A 25,486-nucleotide genomic window follows, 5' to 3' on the forward strand; every position below is an offset into this window, starting at 1 on the left:
AGTGTAGGCACCAGTTGGGGGCTGGGGCGTCTCTCAGAGGTCAGTCTCCCTGCCCTTGTCCTCACCTCCAGTGCCTGAAGCGTGAAATGGGCTCCAGGCAGAGCTGTCTCCGCCTCTCAGACCGACCCGGGAGTTGCCCGTGACCAGTGGAGCCGGTGAGAGACGTGGGGCGAGCAGGAACCCCACACGGGGTCCTGCAGGAGGGACTCAGCTGACACCACCCATACACCACAAGGTCCTGAACTCATCACAAAAGCTCTCTGGGTGGCACCCATATCTGTGCAGCAAGGATGGGGTGCCCGGTACACAGTGGGACCAAATACACGCTGCTCTTCGGGACTGCTGGCACAGGGGTGAGTGTGGGGCAGAGGGACTCCACGAGCCGTGGTGTTTGACCAGAGCTCCGGATCACCCCCAGGACGCACACACGTGCCTTGGCTGCAAACCATGAAGCGCGGCATGGGGCCGACTGTGTGACGGGAGGAGGCCCGCGCCCCCTCCTGCACGCCGCCACACACCGCCCTGCACCAGAAGCATGCCCCCTCCTGTCGGCTTTGGTCCAGGTTGGCAGGACGCGCTCCCACAATGCTGATGGGCAAGGGCAGCGGGGTGGGGGGCAGGCTGATATTCATGAAGTGAAGCCACTGCTCTGGCAAGATACACCCCCACTTCTGTATGGGGTCAACCCTGCCCAGGCCTGGACTAGGGATGCAAGGGACCTCTAAGAACACAGCCAGGAGCCAGCAAGGAAACTATCGAGCTGTGGCCGGTCCTCCTCTTAGGGGTTGAATTGTGTCCCCCCCACCCGGCCACCCCCCACTCCCCAGATTTTATATGTTGGAGTCCTAAGCTCCAGTACCCGCGAACGCGACTGTATTTGGAGACTGCGGTGATCAAATCAAATGGGGCCCTCAGGGTGGGCCCCCATCCAATAAGACTTATATAAACAGAGGACACTGGGATAGAGAGACAGGCGTGGAGGGAGCAGGATGGGAAGACAGGGGGTCAGGACGGCCGTCTAGACACCAAGGACACAGGCCTGGAGCAGAAGGAGCCTGCAGACACCCTGACTCGGCCTCCCAGCCTCCAAGACCAGGGGACGAGTGCGCGTGGTCTGCGGGGCTTTGCTATGCAGCCCTAGATGACTAGCACACCCTCTCTAGGGGCCTCCTCTGTTAGGCTTCCTCACTCCCCATCCGACAAATCCCAGGACGGACAGACACACCGAACTTCAGAGGTGGACCAAGAGGGGGCCCTGAGGGGCCCTGAGATGCTTTCATCACAGGATGAGGAGGGGGCTGAGGAGGGAGACCCTTCCTCCTGGAGTCAGGCGCTTCTGAGGGTGACTGCTGGGCCATGCTTCTTGCCGGCTCACCTGCCCTAGAGACTATGATGACCTTGTCACCTGCTGGGGGCTCAGCCAATTCCCACTCCCCAACCAGGCTCCCCCCAGCTTCCCCCCACCTCCCACCTGCATCCACATCCTCCCAGACACACAGCCGTCAACCCCAGGACCCTCAGCCTCAAGTCCCAGCCCGGCATCACCCTCTCCGTGTGGCCTTGGGGCATCACGCCCCCTGCTGAACCTCGGCTTTCCGTCTATAACGTCGAGGCCCCTCTGGATTCAAGGCCTCCCTTTCCAGGAATGGGCTGCGCACAGAAGGGTTGGCAGAGCCGCCCTGGGATGGCCGCCTGGGGGGACAGAGGAGCCCATGCCAGGGACCCCGGAGGCGGGCAGGATAGGCGGGCCTCTCTCCTCCAGCGGCCACGCTGGGCCGCGCACACAGAGCCTCTCATCACAGTGGGAGGGGAAGAGAAACACTTTAATGAGACGGAGACGGCTTCGTGGGACGCCTCTGGAAGACGATCAAGAGCAGGAGACGACGTGGCCTGCGCGTCCGGCAGGGCCGGGGCACCTAGTACTTGAGCAGCCAGCGTGGCTGGTGCTGGCCCAGCGACGTGAAGTAGGACCACCACCAGGGCTTGCTGCCGCCGGTCGTGGGCTGTCTCCGGGCCCCCAGGGGCTCCTCGTCGGGCTCCTGGGGCTCCCCTCCGAGCCCACCCCTCCGGGACCCGGGAAGGAACTTCTGGGGTCCAGTCCTCAGTGGCTGGAGAATGAAGTCCACGCGGCCGGCCCTCTTCATCCGGGCAGGGATGATGACTTTCTTGATGACCTTGGAATAGCCAGGGGCTTGAGCGATGACGATGTGGGCCCCCGGGGGCAGCAGTCTCCAGTAGTCACCATCTGGGGCTGCAGACACATGGAAGGGGAATGGCTCTCGGAGCTGGGCCCACACAGCCTTGAGACAGTGGGCACTGGGGGTCAGGGGCGTTTGCCTGCAGGACAGCAGACTCCAAGGGTGCACTCGCCTCTGTGTGGGCCTGGAACCCACCGTCCTTCCCACCGCCTCCCTCTGTCAAACTCCTATTCATCCCGCAAAGCCCTGCCTAGCCACACCTCCTCTCTGAAGCCTTCACAGTCCATCCCACCCCACCCCACCCCACCCCTGTACACACACAGTTAACAAGCCCTCCTTTCTCTGGACTGTTTCCTCCAGGAGCACACGTCACAGGGTACGGTATTTTTCAAACCAGCTGTGAAATCCCTGAGGGCACCCAGAGCCCACAAGGACACACAGCTGGTCACTGGGATAGAAGCTCTGGGACGTGAACCCACAGGCTCTGTCTATAATGGTGGTGTTCCTTCTTGAAAACACAGGATCCACATCGATGGTCATCAGCAGTCAAGACCTGCATGTGTCCCCACCCGCTGGGCTCAGTGCTGCAGGAGATACAGCTCGAGGTGGACACAGACCCCCGGGGCTCCCCAGCCTCACCCTCCCCCGAGGCCAGCAGTGGACGGATGGAGCAGGGTCACACTCTGAGCACTGCAGGAGCCCCAGGAATTGCTCACCAGTGGTGATGTCGTGGCGGATGCCCTTGACTAAGATCCGGGCGTTCTTGACCGGCTTGCCAAACTTGTCCATCACCATGCCTTTGATGCCCCGGTGCACCTGAGGGGGCCAAGGACCGGGTGGGGATACGGTTTGTACCCGCTTGAGGGCCCGGCTATTTGTAAGGCCTCCCCAGACAGCCATTTTGCTTTTTGCATTTCTTTTCCATGGGGATGATCTTGATCCCTGTCTCCTGTACAATGTCACGAACCTCCGTCCATAGTTCCTCAGGCACTCTATCTATCAAATCTAGTCCCTTGAGAGTCCCTTGGACTTCAAGGAGATCCAACCAGTCCATTCTGAAGGAGATCAGCCCTGGGTGTTCTTTGGAAGGAATGATGCTAAAGCTGAAACTCCAGTACTTTGGCTACCTCATGCAAAGAGTTGACTCACTGGAAAAGACTCTGATGCTGGGAGGGATTGGGGGCAGGAGGAAAAGGGGACAACAGAGGATGAGATGGCTGGATGGCATCACCGACTCAATGGATGTGAGTTTAAGTGAACTCCGGGAGTTGGTGATGGACAGGGAGGCCTGGCGGGCTGCAATTCATGGGGTCGCAAAAAGTCGGACACGACTGAGCGACTGAACTGAACTGAACTGAACTGAGGGCCCGGCAGCCCACCCAGGCTGTCTCCAGGGAAACCCTCGTCTGTGAGGTGAGGGTGAGCAATGAGGAGCCCACCGCCGGGGTCCTCCCCCAGCAACAATCAACCCCATTCAGGGTTTCCAAATGGCCCACAGTGCCAGCTCAGGGGGTCAGGCCGACAACATCTCCTGAGCCCTGAGCGGCACCTGTGACCCCTTGTGCCCACCTGTGAACACATCTGAGCCCCCTGCCTGGGTAACTAGGGCCAGTGGGGCCGGGGTCCCGAAGGCAGTGGGGAGGCAGCAGGAGGACACAGGCCTGAGGGTTGGGACCCTGGTGTCAGTCCCAGCCGGGCACCAACCGGCTCTCTGACCTCAGGCAAGCCACCTGGGCATCTCGGCCCCTCTCCCCATCTGTAACAGAGGGTCGCTGTGCCTGCCTCAGGGAATAAGAATCAGTACAGCCGAGCTGGAGGCAGGGCGGCCCCACCCTCTCCGTGGGCTGGTCCTAAGCACGGGCGGTGTCCGAGCAGATACCCCACAGCTCACGCACACGTCACCATCAGGCCAGGAAGCCTTACACTTGGCAAAGAAAGCACCTCCCAGAGCCTCTGCACAGTTCTCCTAAAATGACATGCAAGGCACAAGCTGAGCACCCTAGCTCCATCGGCAGGAAACAACCAGAGGTCGATCCTCCTCACGTCAGAGGAGGCCGGGACTCCGGGTGGGAATGGCAACTCAGCTTGGGGGCTGCTCTGTCCCTGAAGGCTGCCCCTCCCTCCTCCAGGGCTGCCCAGGACTGCCAGCCTCCACCCCGCCCTTCCTCTGCTCACAAGGCCTGACCTATCCCTCTCCCCTTTCCAGACACAGCTCACACTCCTTTTCCTCCAGGAAGCCCTCCCTGATGACTGGTCACACCGGGGGCCTCCTTGGGGAACCCACAGTCCTGGTTCCCTTCTTCCAGCTCTGACCTCAGTGCGATGTCACCGTCTGCCTTTTCCCTGCCCCCTAACCCTAGAGCAGAGGCCAGACACACAGAAGGACCTCCAGCGAGCGCTTGGTCCATCCCTGCTCTCAGGCGGACGGTCATCATCCTGCAGAAGCAGGCACGTGGAGCCCTCAGGCAGAGGAGGAGAGATGCCCCCCGCCGCCACCTCAACCAGAGGGAGGTGGACGCCACCCCCCCAGGCCTGGTCAGGATCACTTAGGGAAAGGCCTCAGTGGACATGACAGACAGATCCTTATCAGGAGGCCCGGGCAGCTGTCCTGGGGACTGTCCTGGGGGGCAGCCAGGCTCGGCCACAGGCTGCCCGGCCGATTGCAGTATTAAATCTTTATGCCCCGAGCCTTCACATGCAATATCCACAGAGCGATCCCAGCCCCGTTTAAGGCTCCTTAAAAGTCATTTCCACCAGACGGCCGTAAAGCGTGACGCGCGAGGAGGCCTGGCCATGAGCCATTATTGATGCTGCCCGGCCCCGAGCAGCAAGGTGGCTGGCACAGCCTCCAAGAAGGACCCCACGCTGACAATGTCCAGTTGTCATCCGGGGCCTTGCTCCTTCCCCACTGCTGCAGCTGCTGGCCCAGAGGCTCTGCTCGATCCCCACCGGGAGGAAGTTCCTGATCTTTCTAGAAGGGAGGGGCTTCGACAGTGGAACTGGGGCTTGGGGCAGGCAGATCTGAGTTCGAGAGGCCGATGACATCGGACCAGCGCAGTCACTCTCTGACCCTCTCTGTCTCCTCCTCTGGCTATATCAGAGCCCCCGTGATCCTGGATGGGAGCCCAGGGTCCCCCAACTGGCACGATCCTTCCCCAGCACCCTCATTCTTCCAACTGAAAAACGCGGCAGCCCTGTCTCCCAGCCAGGCCTGGTGGCAGGATTCGAGGCCGTGTGGCTGGGGCTGGAGGCAGGGGGCACCAACTGTAAAGTTCTGCACGCTCACAGCCCCTTGCTGTCTCCCTCGGGCAATCCTGCTCCTCTCTTCGGACCTGCTCCTCACTGGCAGCAACATGCGATTTTTATGATTCTTAAAGATGCTCGGGAAAAAGGAAAAAGCAGAGGCTTCTCACAAAACCCCCATTATCATGCTCCGTTTTGAGTTTCCGTGTCCCTCACATGAGCATTACCCTATTCAGAACAGCATCCCTTGGGAGGGGTGGGGGGCACGCTGCGGAGCCTGAGGGCTGGGGCAGGGCTGGAAGGGGTGGCGGGACCTCAGCACTGGGTCCCCACATGGTCACTGGACCACCGGGAGTCTCGGTTCTCTGGGTCCGGTGAGGGGTGACTTTAGACACGCTCTCTGAGGCCCCCCGCTCACGGTACGCTTATTTCTGGAGGCTCTCAGCCCTCGATGAGGAGGTCACCCCTCAATCCTGTTGCCCTACTCCCACCCCAGCAGCCCGTGTCCTCCCCTCCGAGCCTAAGGGGAGGACAGGCCCTGCCTGACGACCCCGCACCCTGCTGCCAGCCATGCCCTGCGGGCGTGCTCCCAGCCAGGACTCACCTCTTCCCAGGGCCATGCCCCTCATTCTGGCCACGGGACCCTCGGTGGTCTAAACACCCCCACGCCACCCCCTCTGCCAGAGGGTTCCTGTCCTGTGGCATGACCTCCCCTACTTCCACTTCAAGACACATCCCGGTGCCTCCTTCCTCCAAGAAGACACCTGGCCTCCAAGGCTGGGTCAGGGGCTGCCCTGGGCTGCACTGCCCCTGCACTCCCCTCACAGAGACCCCTGCTGCACTGGGGACCCTGATGTGTGCCCCCCTGGCATCCCCAGCCACCCCGAGGCTGGGCCTAGGGGAGGAGAGACGTCTGGTGAGCCTTCACTCATGAACACAGATGGTTAACGAAGAAGCAAGTGCAGAATGACTACGTGACCGCGTGGACGCCGAGCCCCGCCGTCCGGTGTCCCGGTCCGGGGGTCGCCCGCCGAGGGGCCCGGGTCTGGGCGCCCCTCCGCATGCCAGGTCCCGGGCGGGGTCGGGCACAGCACGCAGAGCTCACCATCTCCATGAAGTTTAGCAGCGGCTCCTTGTTGTGCTGCCAGATCGTGTAGAGTGCCTCCTCCGGGGGGAACTTCATGCAGCCCAGCTCCACCGTGATCTCAAAGCAGTTGCTGTGCAGGTAGTTGAAGTCGGACATGCCTGCAGCACGGTGGGGGTGGGGGCAGCTGAGCGAGCGGCCCTCAACACCAGCCCCCGCGGGCCCGGGCTGGAGAGCTGGGAGAGGCCAGTCCTATCCCGGCCTCCCAGCCAGACAGATGGAGGCAGACGGCTCCCACCCAAGGTCCCAGGGGAGGGGGAACTGGGCTGGGGAACAAGTGGTCTGGCGCCCCTGTCCACAGACTCCCCCACCATCTGTGCGGCCTTCGGGGAGCAGGAGCAAGGCCACCTCCAGCACAGAAGCTGGGCTCACGCTGGGCCCACAGGTGCCCCTGCCCCAGCGCGGTCACTGATGACAGTGTCCAATTACAGGTCAGTCCTGAGAACGATTCAGAGAGGAAGGTCCTACAAACTCCATCTCTGGGGGAGCCCAGCTCAGGGGGGCTGACAGCCGGCCTGGGAGGCCACAGAGCCTTTGGAGCAGGTCGGGCTGACCACCGCCCCCTGAGCCTGCCCTCCACCCCAACTGCTTGGGAGGTCTTGTCCAGCAGAAGCTTCTAGGTGGCTCTGGGGCCTGGACCTTCAGAGCTTCAGGGCCTCCTCCAAGCCCTGGCAGCCAGCAGCCACCCCTCATGAGTTACCGTTCAAGTCCGCACACAGATGGCCCCTTTGTCCCTGGCCATGGCCCCTAACCCTCCTGAACTCATGCCCGGTGGGTGGGGAGCCCGGCTCACCTCTCCCAGGCTCAGCACCCCAGTGGGCTCTTTACAGACCCCACTGAAGGGTCATGATTGAGACTCGAAGCCCTCCCCCCGAGGGTCAGGGGACCCATGTGTCTGGGTCCTGGTGAGACAGAAGCTGCACTGCCCCCTCCAGGGAAAGACCACATGTGCCACCGTGGGCAGCAGGGGCGCTGAGCAGAGGAGAACACGTCTCTGGAACAGGAGCTGAGGGGCCGCCCTGTCCACCTCCCAGGAGAAGTCGGGGGACAGGCAGGGTGAGTCTCAGCTCTGCCACAGGCTCAGGCCCTCGAGCTGGCCCTTTCCTTATCTGAGTCCAATTTCCTTATCTGTCAAGGGACACGAATATTCAGCGTCATGCCAGCGTGGAGGGGTGGCCAGCAGCGCGTGGAGGCCTGTGGGCTCAGCCTCGGGGCCCCAGTGACACAGGGAGTCACCTGCTCCCGCATTTCAGAGAAATAATGAATATAGTTTTAGTGTAAGAACATCCCACATGTTTGGAGTTAGTATTTATATAGTAGTCAACACCCTTCCTCACTTCTCTAAAACTCCGGCTTCACTGACAATCCTGTACTCCATCAGGCAACCCTACAAAACCCCCAAAAGGCGAACTGGTCATGGGTGGGATCATGAGATGGTAAGTGACCATTAAATAAACTGCAGAAAAGGCAACAGGAAGTCTAGCCCTTCCCGGATATAGGAACTTTCCCTCCCTCCAGCCCCAGTTCAGCTCGGACCCCGAGCCTAGCCCTTCCCCTGCCCAGCTGCGCCCTCCCCCAGTCCCGGCCGGGCTTCGGGCCCCGCCCCGCCCCAGGACCCGCCCCGGACTCTGGCCCGCCCGGTCCCCGCCCCCATCCCAGACCGCGCCCCGCCCCCAGCCCACCCTGTTCCCAACCAAAGCCCCGCCCCAAGCCCAGCCCCCACGCAAGGCCCCGCCCCCACCCCGGGCTCCAGCCCGCCCCCGGCCCCGCCCCCCAGCACCCCCTCTACCGGCCCGCGCACCTCCGGTGAAGCTGTACCAGTCAGCCCCATTGATGATGCTGCCCCTCTTCAGGAAGTTGCCCCCACACCTGTTCTCCGACCTGTCCATCATCATAGGGTGCACGTCGGCGTAGGCTCGGGCCAGCAACTTGAACATCTGGAAGGGAGACGGAGAGGTCCCCACGAGGGCTGTGGTGGGCGCCCTGCTGGACGCCCTCTGAGCTGGGGGCAGAGGGTGAGGCGGGAGGTGCCTCGTGGGCGGGGCTGCCTCAGGGAACGCCTGCAGCTCAGGTGGGAGGGGGGCAGTGTCTTTATAGCGGGCCCAGCATGTGCAGAGGAACGGAGGTGGGTACACGGGCACGTCAGGGAGCCCTGCACACCTGGCTAGGTGGTGTGGGCTTCCCCTCGAGAAGGGGGCGTTTCCGAGGTAGGTCGGCATGAAGCATTTCTTGCTATTGAGCAGAGGGCAGGCCTTGCGGGGAAACAGGTGGGGGGGGATGGGGGCTGGGATGGTCCCATTTTTACTGCCTTCATCTCTCACGTGAACGTCTATGGTATTCACCACTTTATGTGCCCAGGAACACCAGCCGCTGCAGGAGCCCACCCGCCTGCTGCCATAACCTGTCCCCAGTTTCCACTGCGTCTGGTGGTCCCACACAGGACGCAGCTCAGGGTCTGCCACCCCCTGGGAGGGGGGGAGCCTGGGGGCAGGGCCTGGAGGGTGGCCCCAATTCCTAGGTGGTGCAGAGCCCCTCGCCCACTGGCCTCCCCCAGCCCAGAGCTCCCCTCATGACACCCCTCACCCCTGCAGGCCCCAGGTCCTCCTCCCAGACTGGACTCAGCCACCTGTGTGTCCCAGGACCGGACACAGGTCTGACCCAGAGTGGAGGCTCCAAGCAAGGTCCAGATGGATGAGGGGTGCGCCTGCTCTGGGCCTGTTCAGGGGCCCCGGGCCCCGGGAGAGGGTGTCCCTGCATGAGGGCCCTTCTTTAAGAAAAGGGGAGGTGGACAGGTGGGGCCAGCAATGAGCGGCTGCTCCAGGCCAGAGTGAGGTCTCTCCTGATGACTCAGACCCAGGGCCTGTGGTTTGGAGAAGGATGCGTCCAGTTTCTCAGGGTAAGGCTGCAGTTTCAACTTGGTCCCACAGACACAGCCCAAGTCCCCACATACAAGCCCATGGGTGTCCTGCAGTCACCAAGGTCAGCAGTCAAGGACCGCTATCCTGCCAGCAGCCGCAGCCACCTGTGGTCAGCATCAGCCCTTTCAGGCAGGCATCCAGGTGCTGACGGGGTTGTTTCTGGAACTCTGCCTGGGTCCCCACCTCTCTGGTACCCACCACCCATCTGAAGAGTGGGACCTAGGCTGGTTAGGCCCAGAAGGTTAGGCTAGCCCCTCTCCAAGGTGTGCCCCCCCCCAAATCCTCTCTCCTGGTCTCTCTCCATCCTGCCCTGGGGCCGCCTCCTGTCACCTGTCAGTCAGCCCCTCAGGAGAGCAGGGAAAGTCCCCACCACCCCAGGGTGCTCGAGCCCCAGGCTGGCTGGGATCAGGCCTGCCCTGGGGGCGGGAGCTCTGCCCAGGTGCCGGGTGTGGGTGGGTGGGGAAGACACAGGGATCATGACCACTCCCAGAGAAACAAGGTGGGGTGTGGTGGGCTGCTAGGAGGCGCAGACGTGGACTGGCTGCAGCCCAGGAGCACGGGCCAGGGTCAGAGAGAAGGGCCAGCCGGCCAGGGACCTGCATAAACTAGCTCCTTCCCACTGGGGGCTGGGCCGGGCCAGGGAGGGCCTGGACGGCAGGACGGAGCTGGAGCCGAGCTGGGAGCAGGATTTTGGCAGAAGGGGCAGGTGTGTAGGGGGACAGAGGGGCGAGGCAGGCAGCCCTGGCTGGCCTAGGAGCCTTGAATGCTGCCCGGAGGCACTGGCCCTCATCCACCAGGCACCATGGAAGTCTGGGGGTGTGGCTTGGACACCCTGCTCAGGCCCTCCTCCTGCTGCCCCACTCCCCAAGCCTCTCCTGGGACCCTGGTTTCCACAGAGACCACCGCTGGCTGCAGGTCTGAAGGATGATCGATCGGTGATTGATGGCTGGTGGGGAAGGCACTCGGTGTTCTGACTCTGTGGGGACTCGTTGAGGTGAACTTCCCCCCTCGAGGCATCTTCACGCATCTGCCCCTGAGAGCCAGAGAGTCTGAGCCTGGTGCCCAGGGGCTTCACCCAGATGCTGACTTTGCCCTCTGACGGCACAGCCACAGCGGGCACAGGCCAGGCACAGGGGAGACACCCAGCCACTCCAGAAGCACTTGCAGAGCCCCAAGCATAGAAGCCAGCACCTCTCTGGGTCCCAGGCATGTGCTGGTTGTAGGAGTCAGTGAGTGAGTGAGTGACTGAGTAAGGGAGTGAATGAGGGAGGGAGGGAATGAATGAACGAGTGAATAAATGGGTGAGTGGGTGAATTAATGAGTGAATGAGTGATGAATGAGTGAGGAAATGAATGACTGAGCGATGGATGAGTGAGTGAATGAACGAGTGAGCAAATAAGTGAGTGAGTGAATTAGTGAGTGGATGAATGGGTATGTGATGAGTGAGTGAATAAACGACTGAGTGACTGAATGAATGACTAAGTGCGGGAATCAGTGAGGGAGGGAGGAAATGAATGAGTGGATGGTTGATAAATGAGTGAGTGGGTGAATTAATGAATGAGTGAGTGATGAGTGAATGGCTGAGCCAGTGGGTGACTGGGTGGGTGGCTGAGTGACTGGGTGGGTGGCTGAGTGGGGATGTGCTGAGTGAGGGAGGCAGTGGGCACCAGAACGAACGAGGGCAGGGCCAGTCAGCGGGGACACACAGGTGACGTCCGGATGGTGCAGCCCCCCGGCGCTGCAGGGGGCGGGCTCAGCCCGTGCCCGCTGGGCCCCCCAGCTCCCATTGCCCACAGCCCTGAGCCTCACTCCTGGGAGCCTGGGGGAGTCCCCACCTGATCCTCCGGCTCCACGGGGGGGCTGGCCCTAGAGGACGCCCTTCTCAAAGTCCACCCTCAGGCTGCGGTCCACACACACACAGACACGCACCCCACCCCCACTCGTCCCCGGCCTCCCGGGCAGCTCCCTGCCCTGGCCAAGGCCGCACCTCCTCGTCCTTGCTCGAGTCTGGCTCCGTCTCCCCCGAAGACGAGGGCCCGCAGCTCAGGGCCTTGTCCTCGTCATGGTGGTAGGGGGAGACCTGCCGTGGGGAGGTGAGGAGGGGGTCTGGGTGAGGCAGGGGGACCCCTGAGGGACCACAGAACAAGACGGGGGCCGGCCCGGGCACTTGTCCATCCGGGACCCGCCCCACGCTCTCTGCCCTGCCCCCAGTACCAGGGGAAGGTCTGAGAAGGCGGCAGCGGCCAGGCCCGGCCCTCCGCCCGAGTCTGGGCCTCCAGGGGGCCCGCTTAGTGCCCAGGCCTTAGTGACCCGGTCAGACCCTCCGGAGCCTCCCCGTGCTGGTCAGGGGAAGTCCTGCAAGCTGCGGCCTCCTGCGAGGGTGGGAAACTCCTGCTCCTGGCGGGGCACAAACGGCCCTGGGGGATGGGGGCCATCAGGGCAGTTTGCGCAGCTCAACTCCAGGGGGTGACCCAGCAAAGCTCACCCCCAGTCCCTGGCCTTGGTCTCCTCAGCTCCCATGCCCTTCCAGAAGGCCAGCTCTGGTGTCCATCAGGGCAGGGATGCCCCCGGAGAAGGGAAGAATGCAGCCAGAGAAGGGTCCGGCCAGCATCCCGGGTCTCATCCCCTGCTGCTCTGACCAGTGGGGAAAACGGGCCTCCTCTGGGCCCAGGTGACCAGAACTCCTAGTTGGACCCCACTGCTTCCCAGGGCACCTGAGAAGTGAAAGAAGTCGCTCAGTCGTGTCCGACTCTCTGCCACCCTGTGGGCTGTCCATGGGATTCTCAGGCCACAATACTGGAGTGGGGAGCCGTTCCCTTCTCCAGGGGATCTTCCCAACCCAGGGACCGAACCCGGGGCCTCCCGCATTGCAGGCAGATTCTTTACCAGCTGAGCCACCAGGGAAGCCCAAGATGGAGGAGTGGGTACCCTTTCCCTTCTCCAGTAATTCTCTGGGATTCTCCAGGCCAGAATACTGGAGTGGGGAGCCTTTCCCTTCTCCAGGGGATCTTCCCAACCCAGGGATGGAACCCAGGTCTCCCACATTGCAGGCAGATTCTTTACCAGCTGAGCCACCAGGGAAGGACCTGACCTTTAGCAAGCCCACCCTGCCCACAACGGGGGAGGCGCCAGGAGCCGCCGGGCGCCATGCGCAACGCAGCACTGCCCTCTGCTGGCACCGCCCGGGGCCGCGCCCTCCCCTGGGGTGGCCTGTGTGGGGAGGGCACTCAGCCAGGGTGCCCACCCCAGGAGCTCCCAGAGGAGACACTGATGGAAGGTGGGGTGGCCAGAGAAGGGAGGGGCGGAGCTGGCTGGAAGGCTTCCTGGAGGAGGGGGTTTGGAGCTGGGTCTGGAAGGCTCCGAATGGTTCAGAAGGCTGGAAGGCACTCGCCTCAGGACCTGAAGGACTTCAGGCCCCCCGAGGGCACCACCCACAGCAAACCCGCCCAGCCTCTCACCTTCTCGTCGGGCGTGGGAGAAAACATCTTCTCCTCCTGGGGATGCTTGGAGAAGTCGAAGGGATAGGACACCACCAGGTCGCCCCCGTGGAGGCTGGCTGAGAGCACGAAGGGAATGGTTCGCATCCACTTCATTATTGCCTTCGTCTCGGGGGCCACCTGCCCAGGGTGGGTCGGCGGGGAGGAGGAGACGGTCCTCAGGGCAAGGCGTGTCCCTGCTGATCACTCAGCCCCATGCCTAAGCTTTAGGATTCCGCCCCGGCCCCACCCCACTGGGTGCCCCCAAGTGCCCATCCTGGGCCTGGAACCCTCCTCCCCCACCTCCTGTGGACGCCACCTCCTCCAGGCAGCCCTCCCACGCACCGTCACCAGGCACCTGCCAGGCTCTGGGTGCTTTCAATAGGGGCAGGACCCCCCAAGGGTCCCGGAATAACCGGAGCCCTCGGTGCGGCAGCGGGCTCCTACCTTACCCCACCAGTAGTGCTGGGGGATGGCGATGTGGTCGCTGCGCGCGCCGCGGACCGAGGCCAGGCGGTAGTACTCGGACGTCAGGTCGGGGAAGTTTCGGTTCAGGTCCAGGTTTTGCGCGTTCTGCCTGCCGCTGGTCCACCCGTTGTAGCCAGCGCCCTGAACCACAGGACAGCCCCCAGCCGGGGGTCAGCATGCCCACCCTGATCCCCCTGGTGGGAGGCCCAAGGCTGGGCTGAGAGTCACGGCGGGCGGGGTTCTCTCTGGTTTCATGAGATGAACTCTGGAGCTCATCCGCCACCTCCCAGACCTCCGGGCTGACCCTCCAACCTCCAGGCCCCGAGCCAGCCGGCTGTGCCCTGCCTGGGGTGCCCCACGTCAAGGATGCACAGCTCACTGCCCACCCGCTGAAGGCCCTACTCGTCACCTCCTCCAAGAGGCCCTCTGCTCCTGGCTCCCCCACCCACCCCCGTTTCATCCTGTCTCCACGGGGTGCCCCACGTCAAGGATGCACAGCTCACTGCCCACCCGCTGAAGGCCCTGCTCAGTCACCTCCTCCAAGAGGCCCTTTGCTCCTGGCTCCGCCACCCACCCCCGTTTCATCCTGTCTCCACAGCGCATGTCACCTTTTAAGCCACCACAGCATTACCAGCGTTGGTCCCCACGCCAAGCAGGGCTTTGCCCGTATGGGTGCCCGCTGAGTCCCCATTACCCAGGACGGCAGGGGCACAGACCCTCCACAACCGCTGGTGGCTGAGCGGACAGGGCGTGTGGAAGGCAGCGGCCGTGGGGCGGCGTGGGGCCCTCACCTCTGCGGCCGCCACCTCGTAGCCGTCGGGGTTCATGGAGGGCAGCAGGTGGACGCGGGTGGTGTTGAGCAGACGCTGGATTCGGGGGCTGCCCAGCAGGTACTCGGAGCACAGGTACTGCGCCAGGTAGATGAGCATCTCGCGGCCCGCCACCTCGTTACCATGGATGTTACCGATGAGCTTCACCTCCGGCTCCACTGTGGGGGGAGGGGAACACAGTGACCTGGGGGTCGCCTCCGGGGTCCCGGAAACCTAAGGGCCCACGTGGCAAGGGCAGGCTGTTGTTACGGAACCTATTCACGCTGGTTCTGGCCCAAGTGTCTCTGTGATTAACGAGGTCTCATCAAGGCCACCACTTCCGCTGAGCTCGTCGGTGATGTAGAGCCTTAAATACCAGCGTGATGGATCAATGATAACTGATTAATAATCCTAGGCACTGTCGTCGGTCTGTGTGAATTTCATTCACGGCCACTCCCCGTGCTTGTGCGGTGGAGGAGAGCGGACACTGGTGCTTAGACGGGAAGACAGGTGGCCCTGGAGTGAAAGGATGGATAGATGGAGCGATGGGTAGGTGGAAGGAAGGAAGACAGATGGAAGGATGCATGCGTGGCTGAGGGCCTGGATGGAGGGAAGGTGGGTGGTGGAAGGATCGCTAGGTGGAAGGAGGGAAGCAACGAAGGGAGAGAGAAGGACGGAAGAAAGGAAGGAAAGAAGGAACGAAGGTGGCTGGAAGGGCGCACATGGAAGAATGGGTGGCTACACGGGCGGGTGGACGCGGGCAAGAGCGGACCAGGAGCCCGGCGGTCTTCCTAACGTGGACCCTGCACGAGCCGCCTCTCCTCTCTGAGCCCCGCACTGCTCACATGGAAAACGGCATCTCCCTCCCAGGCTGTGTGCAGCCCCGTCCCTCCCACAGCCCCAGCGCACAGATGCCCCTGAGGCTGTCACAGCAGTCACTGCCCGTGGCCCCTCACAAAGGACACGGCCCGCCCCCGTGTTCCTCAGCTGCGCCCCCTCAACCTGAAAGCGGGAGTCCCGCCTTCAGCCCAGAGCTGGAGGGGGAGCCGGGCAGGGTGGGCCCTGGAGGCAGGGGCGAGGCTCGATGACCTCCGACCCCCGATGGGAGACAGGGCTTTGGGCACGTGAAGTCCATGCTGCAGAAGCCACCCGGATGGAAACCAGGCTGAGCGCAGCTAGACCAGCAACGGGGGCCGGAGCCGCTTGGCCAAGACGAGGGCCACGTTTGAGTACTTGGTAAGGACCAAGGTCAAATGGGATCCAGACGGATCCTGTCCGACTCGCAGGATCTCAGGCACAGACGAGCTGAGGGGCTGGGGAGAAGGCCTGGGACCCTCTGCCCAGCTGCTCTCAGTGCCCCGGAGCCAGGCTGGTGCTCATCTTCGCCTCGCTACCCAGGAAACAGGCCGTCCAGCCAGGGTGCCGAGTCTGTCAGAACATCGGGGTTCTGGGGCCAGACCCCCACGCCCCAGCCCCGGAGCCCAGCACCTTTTCCTTGACCTGCCCCTGACATGGCTTCAGTCATTTTTCCAGCATCTGCGCTCCAGGCCGGAAGGGCCTTCCCCGTCACGGCAGGTGAACCAGGACCGGGGCAGGGCCCGACCGCCGCTGAGCCCTGCAAGAGCGCGGCTGCAGGCACAGTGAGATCCAGCGCTTCCCACGTGGGGCCCCAGCTCCAAACAGGACGTAGCCTCCTAGGAGCTGAAATGGACTTGGGTTTTAAATTAATGGGAAGACGCTCTGGGAATGACACTCAAAGGAGGAGCTGTCAGGGTCCAGGACCCAGCGCCCACACAGCTGCCTGGCGTCCAGGTGCACCAGGGCAAGGTTGCAGAAACAACAACACAGTTAGGGTTTTCACTAGAGACGCACAAGGTCTGACGGGCCTGCGGTCACCGTGCACCCCTCACCTCAAGGCCCACGACGTCTGCAGCCCCCAGGGCCGTAACCCTCCTGGCCGCCTCCTCCCCAACTCCCAGCGTGGCTGTGACGGTGGGCGCACACGCCTGGTGGGAGGTGGCCAGCACCCCAGCGCCCCTAACACGCCCCAAATCCCCACCCACCCCGTCCCCCAAACACGGGGGCTTTGATTAGGACCGAGGACCTGCTCGTGTACCCCAACGCCAAGCGGGCCGGTGCCTTTTCCCAGCCCAGACTGCTCACCCCGCCTCCCCCGATGGCGGCAGTGGCTTACTCAGCTCGTGCTGGCCAGGCCGGCTCGAGAACTCGATGACCAGCAGGTCCCGGCCGTCGAAGCTGCGCCCGATGCTGTAGGTCTTGGAGATGTGGGCACAGCGGGCCGCCGTCCGCCTCAGCACGCGCACCATCTGGGCGTAGGAGTGATGGGTGAACTGAATGAAGGTGGGTGGGTGGCCCGAGGGCAGTGCCTCCTCGATGTCCAGGCCTCCTGGGGGTGGGGGGTGGGTGGACACAGGCACCAGGGGTCAGCTCGGGGCTGCCGCTGCCCTCGCCCCAACTCCCAGCCCCGCCCTGGGGAGCCCGGGATGTCGGGACCCACACGGGCCCCTCGGATGGCTCCCCAGACATGACTGAGTTTGTAAGTAAAGTTCCCTTTGTGAAACCTGACGTGGACAGCTAATCACAGCCCCCGACAGGTGTACACAGCAATGCAGCTCCTAGCGTCAGTGAAGAACAGGCGTATGGGGTTTGTTTGGAAATTTTGTAACATACAGAGCAGCAGAATACAAAACAGACGCACGTGGACAGGATCCTCAAAGAAAACCGTGGTCTGGCTGCCTTCTGACTTAGGATGACTGTGTCCCCAGGCATCAGCGGTGACGGGGTAGGGAGGGGGGAGGGACGGGGGAGCAGAAGGTATGCTTTTCCCCCAAATTTGCAAAGCTTCCTCAGGAGACAGTCTGGGCTTCCAGGCATAGGTAGGCTGTCTACCACGGCCATCCCCAGACCAGCTGGCGGGCCCCTCCCACTCACAGGAGCACCCCAAGGCCAGCCCAGGGGCTCCCAGACCGCCTCCCGTGGGGTCTCTGCACGGGAAGACGCAGGTCCCAGTGGGCTGGCCTTGGAGAGCAGGGGCACTAACAGTGCACGCTTTTCCCAAGCGTCTCACTTGCCTTGTGGTTTCATTTCTGCTCAAAATGGTTTCTGAGGGAGAAGAAAGCAGACGGAACCAGCAATTTGGTGGCAGACTGGCCCAAAATAAACTCCCTCCAGCCCACTCTGCAGGCTTCCCCGGGGCCGGCGGGCCTGGCCCCACAGAGATGTCGGGTTCCTTTCCTCTGTCTCTCGGCCCCCACCCAGCCACGCTTCCTGCCTCTTCCCTGGCGGATGGCTCCCGTCTGCCTGCAAAGTGCAGCCCATGGGCCTCTGAGTCACAAAGAAGCTGCAGGTAGACGGCACCCTCATCTCCCTCCCAGATTCAGCTCCAGGATCAGCCCTGAGCTCTGCACAGCCAGTGACTGGCGGAGCGGGAAGCCAGGGCTCGCTGGGGGCCAACCCGAGGCACCCCTGGTTGCTACCTACCACCTCCTTGGTTCCCAGCTGGGAGCCGTGGACACAGCGGGCACCTGAGGGCCATCAGGCACGTGGACTGATCGACCCATCCGTCAGTGGCCGGCCTGGCTCACACCAGCCCCCACCCTGCTGCTGGTGGCCTTCCCAGAGCCTCCAGTCAGTCACCTGTGAAATGGCTGCACCCGTATTCAGGGTCACTGTGGGGTCTTAACGAGACAACACGTGTGTGACACTTGACCCCAGATCACGTGGACCTCCCTGTGAGCTTTGTGACGTCCGCACACGAGACGCCGGAAGCCACCGTCCCGCACCGACCGGTGTCACGCACACTGGCCACGGGTGGCTATTTGCATTTAGGCTCAAATTCATTACAATCAAGGAAAATCAAAACTTCAATCCCCAGTCACCTGAGCCATGCGCCCAGCTCTCAGGAGCCACGTGTGACGCGGGGGCTGTGGTCTGGACCAGATTAGAGGGCTCTCCTCACAGGCCACCAAGGGTCCCAGGGTCACTGGGACCACCCGTCTCACTCACTCTGGAAGCCTGGCTGGGGGGCAGGGAGGCCTGCAGAGGTGCTCGTCACCCGTCGCCCCACCTCACAGCCATGTGGCCCCCAGAAGCGCCTCGCACGCCCCCTGAGACGGGGGGCTCACTATCACTCGGGGCTGCCCATTCCAGCTCCACTCATTTGTCTGCATGAGGAACCAAAGCCCATCTCCACAGCCCCTCTGGGTGGCTTCCCTGAGCCCATGGGGTTCCACGGACCCCACTCTGAGGCATCTGGCTGCCGCTCCAGTCAATATGCCACGTGTGATCTTTCAGGAGCGGCCACAGGCGATCACAGGCTTTGCCAGGCAGGCCTCAAGAGAGACAGGCTCCTCACACCAGCACCCTGCAGTTCTCTGATGGGCGAGGGGAGTGCCATCCAGGACTCAGGCCCCCACACCTCTGCCCTCCCAGCCTGGCCCCTGCACCCAGGGCCTCCGGCTTGGCCAAGGCACTGCCCTCCCAACGCATGTCCTGTTGGCCCGCCCGGTCATCCAGCCGCTCACCACAGCGGGGCCCCCCTGGAGCCCACCTCGCAGCTTCTCCAGGGGGTCGTAGCAGCCTTCCTCCGGGCCCGAGAAGTAGCGGCCGCAATCGAGGAAGTAGGGCCAGGCCATGTCGATGGCATCAAAGGCGGGCTGGCAGGCCTCGCGCAGCGCCCCGCAGACATGGCGGCAGGGTCTCCGCACGCGGCCGCCCTCGCAGCGCGGGGCCAGCACGGCGCAGCCCAGCAGGCGCAGGTCGGGGTTGCACTGGCCCTCCAGGAGGTGGTGCAGCACGCTCAGGAGGATGTACTCAGAGCTGGACTCCACGGCCTCCCGGGACCGGTGCGGCAGCAGCGTGGGGAAGGCCGTCCGGTTGTAGGTGACGTCACTGCAGGTCTGCAGCTGCAGGTCCACGCACGTGGCTGGGGGCGGGGGGGGGACGGTGGGGTCACCAGGGCACTCCCTCCCACGATGACCCCCAGGACGTGCTCAGACGCCTGCCTGCTAAGTGCCACTCTGCCCAAGCTGACCCCACTAAGGCCCACAGCCAGCAGGGACGGGCGGCACGGAGAGGCCCGGACAAGGCCCCGGAAGAGGCAGCCAGAGCCTTCGGGAGGACCAGCGACGGCCCCCGGGCTGGCCCGTGAGAGGGCCCAGCAGGCCGCTCTGGGTCTCAGCTTCCACATCCGCAGACTGGGCCCAGGAAAGCCAACCCGGCCAAGGAGTTGCCTCGTTAAGGCATATGGTTGACTTCTGTTTGGCAAAAATATTGTCCTACTTAAAAAAAAATAATAATTCTTTACCAGCTTCCCTTGTGGCTCAGCTGGTAAAGAATCTGCCTGCAATGCTGGAGACCTGGGTTCTATTTCTGGGTTGGGAAGATCCCCTGGAGAAGGGAAAGGCTACCCACTCCAGTATTCTGGCCTGGAGAATTCCACAGACTGTATAGTCCATGGGGTCGCAGAGAGTTGGACACAACTGAGCCACTTTCACTTAAAAAAAAAATCCAGTGCTTCTGCTCAGAATACCCCAATGCCCAAATCTGGCAGGAGGAGCCTTGAAGAAATGCCTGCTCTGAGCGCCTCCGATACGCCAGATCCACGTCCTCTCCAGCATCACCCCCAGGAGTTCAGTGCTCCCTTCCTCACTTTAGAGACAGGAACTCGAGGCCAGGCGGGGAGGGGCTTGTCCCAGCCCCAGACTCAGCAGGTGCCAAGAACACACGGGGTGCAGAGCCAGCCAGCGCGGCACATGCGCACCTCAAGTCAGACCCCAGACCTCCTCGAGCCCGCCTGGGGGGCCACGGAGAGGGAGGGATGGAAGAGACCCCCGCAGAAGCCCAGGGCAGAGCCAGGGGTGGGAGCCCAGCTGCACAGAGGGAAGGGCCTCCCTCTCTTGTTTTGCCTGATTTCTAGCTCTTTTAATTAGGTCTGGATTTGATCGATGGGCCCTCTTAATCATCACCCATTGCAGAACCCCGGGTTCCTCCCCCTAAAAGGCTTTGAGAGCGTGGAGGGCCTGTGTTCACTCCCACAAAACAAAACCGGGCGGTCCGGGTACGTACCGCTGTCTGCAGCTGCAGACCCGGGGCATCCACCTGCAGAGAGAGGGGGCAACACCGTCAGGGGCGGGGACCCCTGCCCATCCCCAAATCCCGCTGCTCCTCACGGAGCCGGTCCCCCAGCCCCTCCCACCCTCCCCGCCACAGCCGCCCTCTGACATCCACGTGGCCGAGACCCCCATTCCCCGGGCGGGAAGACTGAGTCTGAGGTCACACAGCTTCCCTAATAGAAGGCAGAGCACTGACTCGGAGTGCTGGCCGAAAGCCATGGTGTGAATACATCCACTGGCCGGTTCCAGCTTCGGCTGGGGGATGGAAGCGCAGGAAACAAGAAATCAGGAAGTGGGCGCTGGGCGGGGGCCGGAGAGAGACAGGCAGAGCTGGACGAGCTGGGACCAGAGGGGAAGTGTCCTAACCCCAGATCTTCATCTGGAACCCAGGCCTGGACCACGGTCTGACGAGGATGGAGGCTGCTTCTAGGGATTCACCTTACAGCCTGGGGTCACGGAAGCCTACCTGAGCATACGCGAGCCCCCCAGAGGGGGGATACGGGCGGGGGGTCCTGTTAGGCTAGCTGAGCAGCCCCCTGTACACACAGTACCCCCGACATGGACCACAGTTCCCCCACTGAGGACTGGGCAGCCACAGCCCCTGACCCCCATGGGCCAGCTCCCTAAGCTGTCATGGGAAGGAGACATTCAAGGTGCCCTCTTGCCAAGGACTCCAGGCATCCCAGCCAGCTGGAACCACTCGGGCAACGTAAGGGGCAGGAGGATAATCTTCCTGAAGCATCCAGGCAACAGGGCTGCCCCTCAACACAACAGAGAGGGCTGCAGCTGCCCGCCGCCACGCCCTGCACGCTGGGACGGGCTGGCAGTGGGTGAGAACTCCAGGTGCCCTGAGCCACCTTCTCTCAGCCTGGCAATTTCCAAGCACGTGCCCGGCTCCCACCGCCTGACCCCATCACCCGACTCCAAGCCTTTCCGGTCTGAGCTGTTCGCAGGTTGTGCCCACTGCCCTCTGCCGCACGAGGGGGTGTGAGGACAAACCAAAACGTGGGACTAAGGGAAGGGCGGGAAACCGCCCCAGGCTCTGCTCGGTCGCTGCGCTATCTGCCCATCTGCGTTGGGAGAACAGACAAACGGATTCACTCGGAGCAGGACCCCCCCCCCAGGAGCATCTGTGCCCAGCGCTCACACTCAGAATTCACACTCACCGACCCGTGAGACGCCACACCCGTCAGCTCAGGAGCCCCAGGGCTCCCCGGCCCAATGGCTCCCGCCAAGGCCCCTTCCTCCCCACACCCGTGTCCCAACGCCAAGCCTGTGCCTGCCGCGTGCCGGCCCAGAGCCGAGCGGGGCAGAGCTGAAGATGCACTCAGACTTGGTGAGCAGAACTCCCACTGGCCCTGGTGCCTCTGCCGGCCTCAGGAAAATGCGGGCGGAGGAGGCCAGAACACAGCAGTTACCCCCATGCCAGCTCCTTCTAAGCATCAGACCCACTCAGCTGCCTGGACTTGAGTGGATTTGACAAGCGGATCCCTCCTGGTTGCAGGTGGCTCCAAGCCTCCCCAAGTCACAGATGAGAAAGCTGAAGCTCGGGAATTAAGCACCTCTCTGGGCCTCGGTTTCCCTGTCTGTAAAATGGGGGTGAGAACAGTAGTGCGCACTGTTGCCCCCAGGTGGCGCTAGTGGTAAAGAATCCGCGCGCCAGTGCGGGAGCCGTGAGAGACGCGGGTCCCGTCCCTGGGTCGGGCAGATCCCCAGGAGGAGGAAATGGCAACCCACTCCAGGATTCTCGCCTGGAGAATCCCATGGACAGAGGAGCCTGGCGGGCTACAGTCCACGGGGTCACAAAGAGATGGACACGACTGGGCGGCTTGACACCATTGCTGGAGGGTCCCACGAGCTGGTGCTGACACGTGGCTCGGGTCGCACAGGAAGGAGGGGGCCGGGCCCCTTGTGACCCGCCCACAAGATGGCAGTGCCCGTCGCGATGGACAGGAGGGCGGCATCTACTGACGTGGACAGATGCTTCCGGCGTGGCTACCAGGAGCAAGAGAGAGATGGCGGACTCACCTCCCGGGGCGGCTGTAACGAAGACCCACAGGTTGGTGTAACAGGCCTTGATCCTCTCCCGGTTCTGAAGGCCAGACGCCCAAAACCAAGCTGCTGGCGGGCCACACCCCTCCGCAGGATCAGGGAAGAGTCCTCCTGGGCTCCCAGCAACCCGCAGCTGTGGCCACGTCACCCCAGTCCCTGCCTCCGTTACCCCGTGTTCCTTCTGGTGTGCTGTGCCCAAATCCCCACCTTCTTCCAAAGACACCAGTCACGGGATTCAGAGCCCAGCCTGAGCCAGTGCGCCTTCCTCCTAACGCAGCCAAACCCGCAAAGGTCCCGGGTCCCGATCAAGCCACAGTCAGAGGCATGGGGGAGGGCGCCTAGGACTTCAACGTATCTTTGGGGGACACAAAACAACAGGCCAGCCCCAGTGGGGGCCTTCGGGGAGCTCGGGCTGGGGTGGGGTCGAGAGGACACACCGTCCAGGGTGGTGCCCACCAGCCATGCGCGGGCACTGAGCACCTGAAATGCTGCGACTTGAAAAGGATGTGTGTTTCGGGTATAAAGTACCAACTTGCAGCTAAGCTGCTAAGTCACTACAGTCGTGTCCGACTCTGTGCGACCCCATAGACGGCAGCCCACCAGGCTCTACCATCCCTGGGATTCTCCAGGCGAGAACACTGGAGTGGGTTGCCGTGCCCTCCTCCAGGGGACCTTCTGGACCCAGGGACAGAACCCATGTCTCTTGCATCTCCTGCCTTGGTAGGCAGGTTCTTTACCACTAGCACCAACTGGGAAGCCCCAATATTGTGTATATATCAGGTTAAGTAAGATTTGCCCTTAGGTTTAATTTCACCTGTTTCTATCTCTTTCGAGTAGCTTCTGGGAAATGTTAGGCGATGTTTTGAGGGTTGGCATTAGCGTGTTGGACAGCGCTGGTCCAAAGGCTGCTCTTGAGCAGTCCACACGTGACCGTTACACCTCTTGACCACAAGGTGTCAGCATGTCTTCAACCAAGGGAGCAAGATGCCGGGGGTCGGGTGTCTTAGATGGGGAACAATAACAGAATGAGGTCAGAGAGGTCGGCCCATCTACCCAAGGACACACAGTGTCCAGGGAATTCAGGATTTGAACCCAGACCTGTCCCTCAAAGCAAGGCTGCTGCTGCTAAGTCACTTCAGTCGTCTCCGACTCTGTGGACTGCCTCAAATTCCAGGCTGCTGATAAGAAGGCAAGGGACAGGCAGGGGTGAGGGTCTAGGCCTGCTTGCTCTGAGCCCCAGGACAGTAAGACAGGAAGGACAAGGACAGTCCTGGACAAAGCAGCCCGGAGTCAAGCTGCCCGGCCATGCTCTCGTCACTGTGTGGTCTGGAAGAGGCACTGGGCTTCCACGGACCACACATGCTCATAAGGAGATCCTACTGGAAAAAGGAATTATTCTAGAAAGAGGCACTGATGCTGCACAGAGGGGAAGACAGAGACCCTCCCTGCCCAAGCCTCCAGGTGAGGAAGGGGCAGCCTGGGTCCGGAGGAGGGTCTGCACTTCTCCCTGGGAAAAGGGCAGGTCAGGGAGAGCTTCCTGGAGGAGGGGGTCTGTGCTCCCTGACAAGCCTATAATAGTGGACACTTCCTGGGGTCTTGGGGGAGGCTCCATCCGTGACACCCTCTGCATGACCTTCTGCATCCCACGTGTGCACACAAGTGTGGGCACACACCCAGACACACCCAGACACACTGCCTGGCCCCCGGCTTTTCTGTAGAAAGTGGGGGAGGAAAGAGGTGAAGGTGGGGCAGAGGTGGAGAGAAAATTCAACTTGAGCTGAGAGAAGAGGAAAGGGAGAGATGGGCTTGGCAAACTGCAGGGGCACTTTGCTCCTGGCACAACCTACTTGGCTGGTGCCAGCAAGTTCTCAGGTGTCCGCAAACCTCCGGCGCTTGGGAGACTCAGAACCCAACACGCCCAGACCCCAGTGTGGGAGGGAACCCCCCACCCCCCACTTCAGCAGTCCGGGTCACAGGTGTCTGCTGCTAAGGACCCTGAGGGCGGCGGACCAGACACACCCTCACCTTTCACTGCGAAGGGAAACTGAGGCCCACCCAGAAGGCAAAGTGTGGGGAGGACCACAGCCCGGGCCCCAGCTGGCCCCCATCCTCAGGTGCCTCCCGTCACCCTCCCAGGCGCGAAGTCCCTGGACGCTCCCTGAGTGCCGCCATCCCCTGCCCCCAGAATCCTCCAGGAGCACCCCCTTTCCCTGGCACGGACCGCACCCCCTCCCTGGCCCTCTGCACCCACTTCCGGAGATGCTGTTGTCCACATCACGGAGTTGGGAGGGAGGGCTCAAGAGTCTGCAACAGGGTCCAGAGGCCGCCCCCTTCCTGGAAGGACTAGGGACCTCGAATGCCCTCTCTTCCTGCAAAATCCTGGCACCTGCTCCCTAGGACCCCACCTGCAGGGCACCGCCCCCCCCACCCTCGCTGGCCGTGCCCAGACCAAGAGGAAGCCCCTGCTGGAGCCCGCGGTGCTGAGAGCTGGGCACCTCTAACCTGCCTGTGCACTCCACCCCGGGGTCCCAGCCTGGATGCGCTCAGCGAGTCAGGCCCCGCCTCTGGTGCAGACCCCCAGGTCCAGGGTTCACAGGGTGCCCATTTGGGGGACGTTCTCTGGAGCCCCGGGTCACGCGGGGGAAAGCTGGCGGTTCCGGAGTTGCCGAGTTCCACCCCCGGGGCCGGGCGGTCCCGCCTTACCCTCGGGGTCCCAGGCGGGCTCGCACCCGGGCCGGGCGGCGGCGAGGACCAGCATGGTGAGGAGCAGCGGCGGCGGGGGCCGCATGGTGGGCGGCGAGCAGGGCGGCCGGGCGAGTGATGTGGCACTCGGGCCGGGGCGCAGCGCCGCTCGGCTCCCGCCCCCCGCGGGCGGGGAGTCGGGTTACAGCGGCCGCGCCAGGAACCGCGCCGAGCCGTGAGCGCGCCCGCTTCCGGAGGCCGCCGCTCCGCCCCCAGGGGTTAGAGGCCCCCTTGGGGCTGGGTGCCGCCTCCCACCTGACTTCCGGGTCCCCCGCTGATGCTGCCTACTAGCCCCGATTCCT

General features: G+C 62.9%; 1 protein-coding gene across 1 annotated transcript; it reads right to left on the minus strand.

The window, feature by feature from the left end:
• Positions 1 to 1,802: 1,802 nt before the first annotated feature.
• CPZ (carboxypeptidase Z) lies at positions 1,803 to 25,486 on the minus strand. Its single transcript, XM_086407405.1, has 11 exons — positions 25,146 to 25,486; positions 20,344 to 20,376; positions 18,827 to 19,201; positions 16,451 to 16,663; positions 14,239 to 14,435; positions 13,427 to 13,588; positions 12,962 to 13,120; positions 8,387 to 8,522; positions 6,547 to 6,686; positions 2,915 to 3,014; positions 1,803 to 2,251 (listed from the first exon to the last, which is right to left on the minus strand). Exons 1-11 carry the CDS (start codon positions 25,228 to 25,230, stop codon positions 1,917 to 1,919), a joined length of 1,935 nt encoding a protein of 644 aa, XP_086263531.1. The 5' UTR covers positions 25,231 to 25,486; the 3' UTR covers positions 1,803 to 1,916.

Source organism: Bos grunniens, chromosome 6 (assembly GCF_055505025.1).
Source record: "Bos grunniens cultivar Pamir isolate PY7600 chromosome 6, Bosgru_T2T1.0, whole genome shotgun sequence".
NCBI classification, from domain to species: Eukaryota; Metazoa; Chordata; class Mammalia; order Artiodactyla; family Bovidae; genus Bos; species Bos grunniens.

What these genes read in the sequence shown, in the direction of transcription:
- CPZ (XM_086407405.1), bottom strand. Translation starts at nt 25,230, where the DNA reads ATGCGGCCCCCGCCGCCGCTGCTCCTCACCATGCTGGTCCTCGCCGCC. An exon ending in GCCCGCCTGGGACCCCGAGG is followed by an intron (nt 20,377 to 25,145) that starts GTAAGGCGGGAC and finishes CTCTCTCTGCAG; the next exon opens with GTGGATGCCCCGGGTCTGCA. An exon ending in GCCTGGCCAGCACGAGCTGA is followed by an intron (nt 14,436 to 16,450) that starts GTAAGCCACTGC and finishes CTCCCCCCACAG; the next exon opens with TGGAGCCGGAGGTGAAGCTC.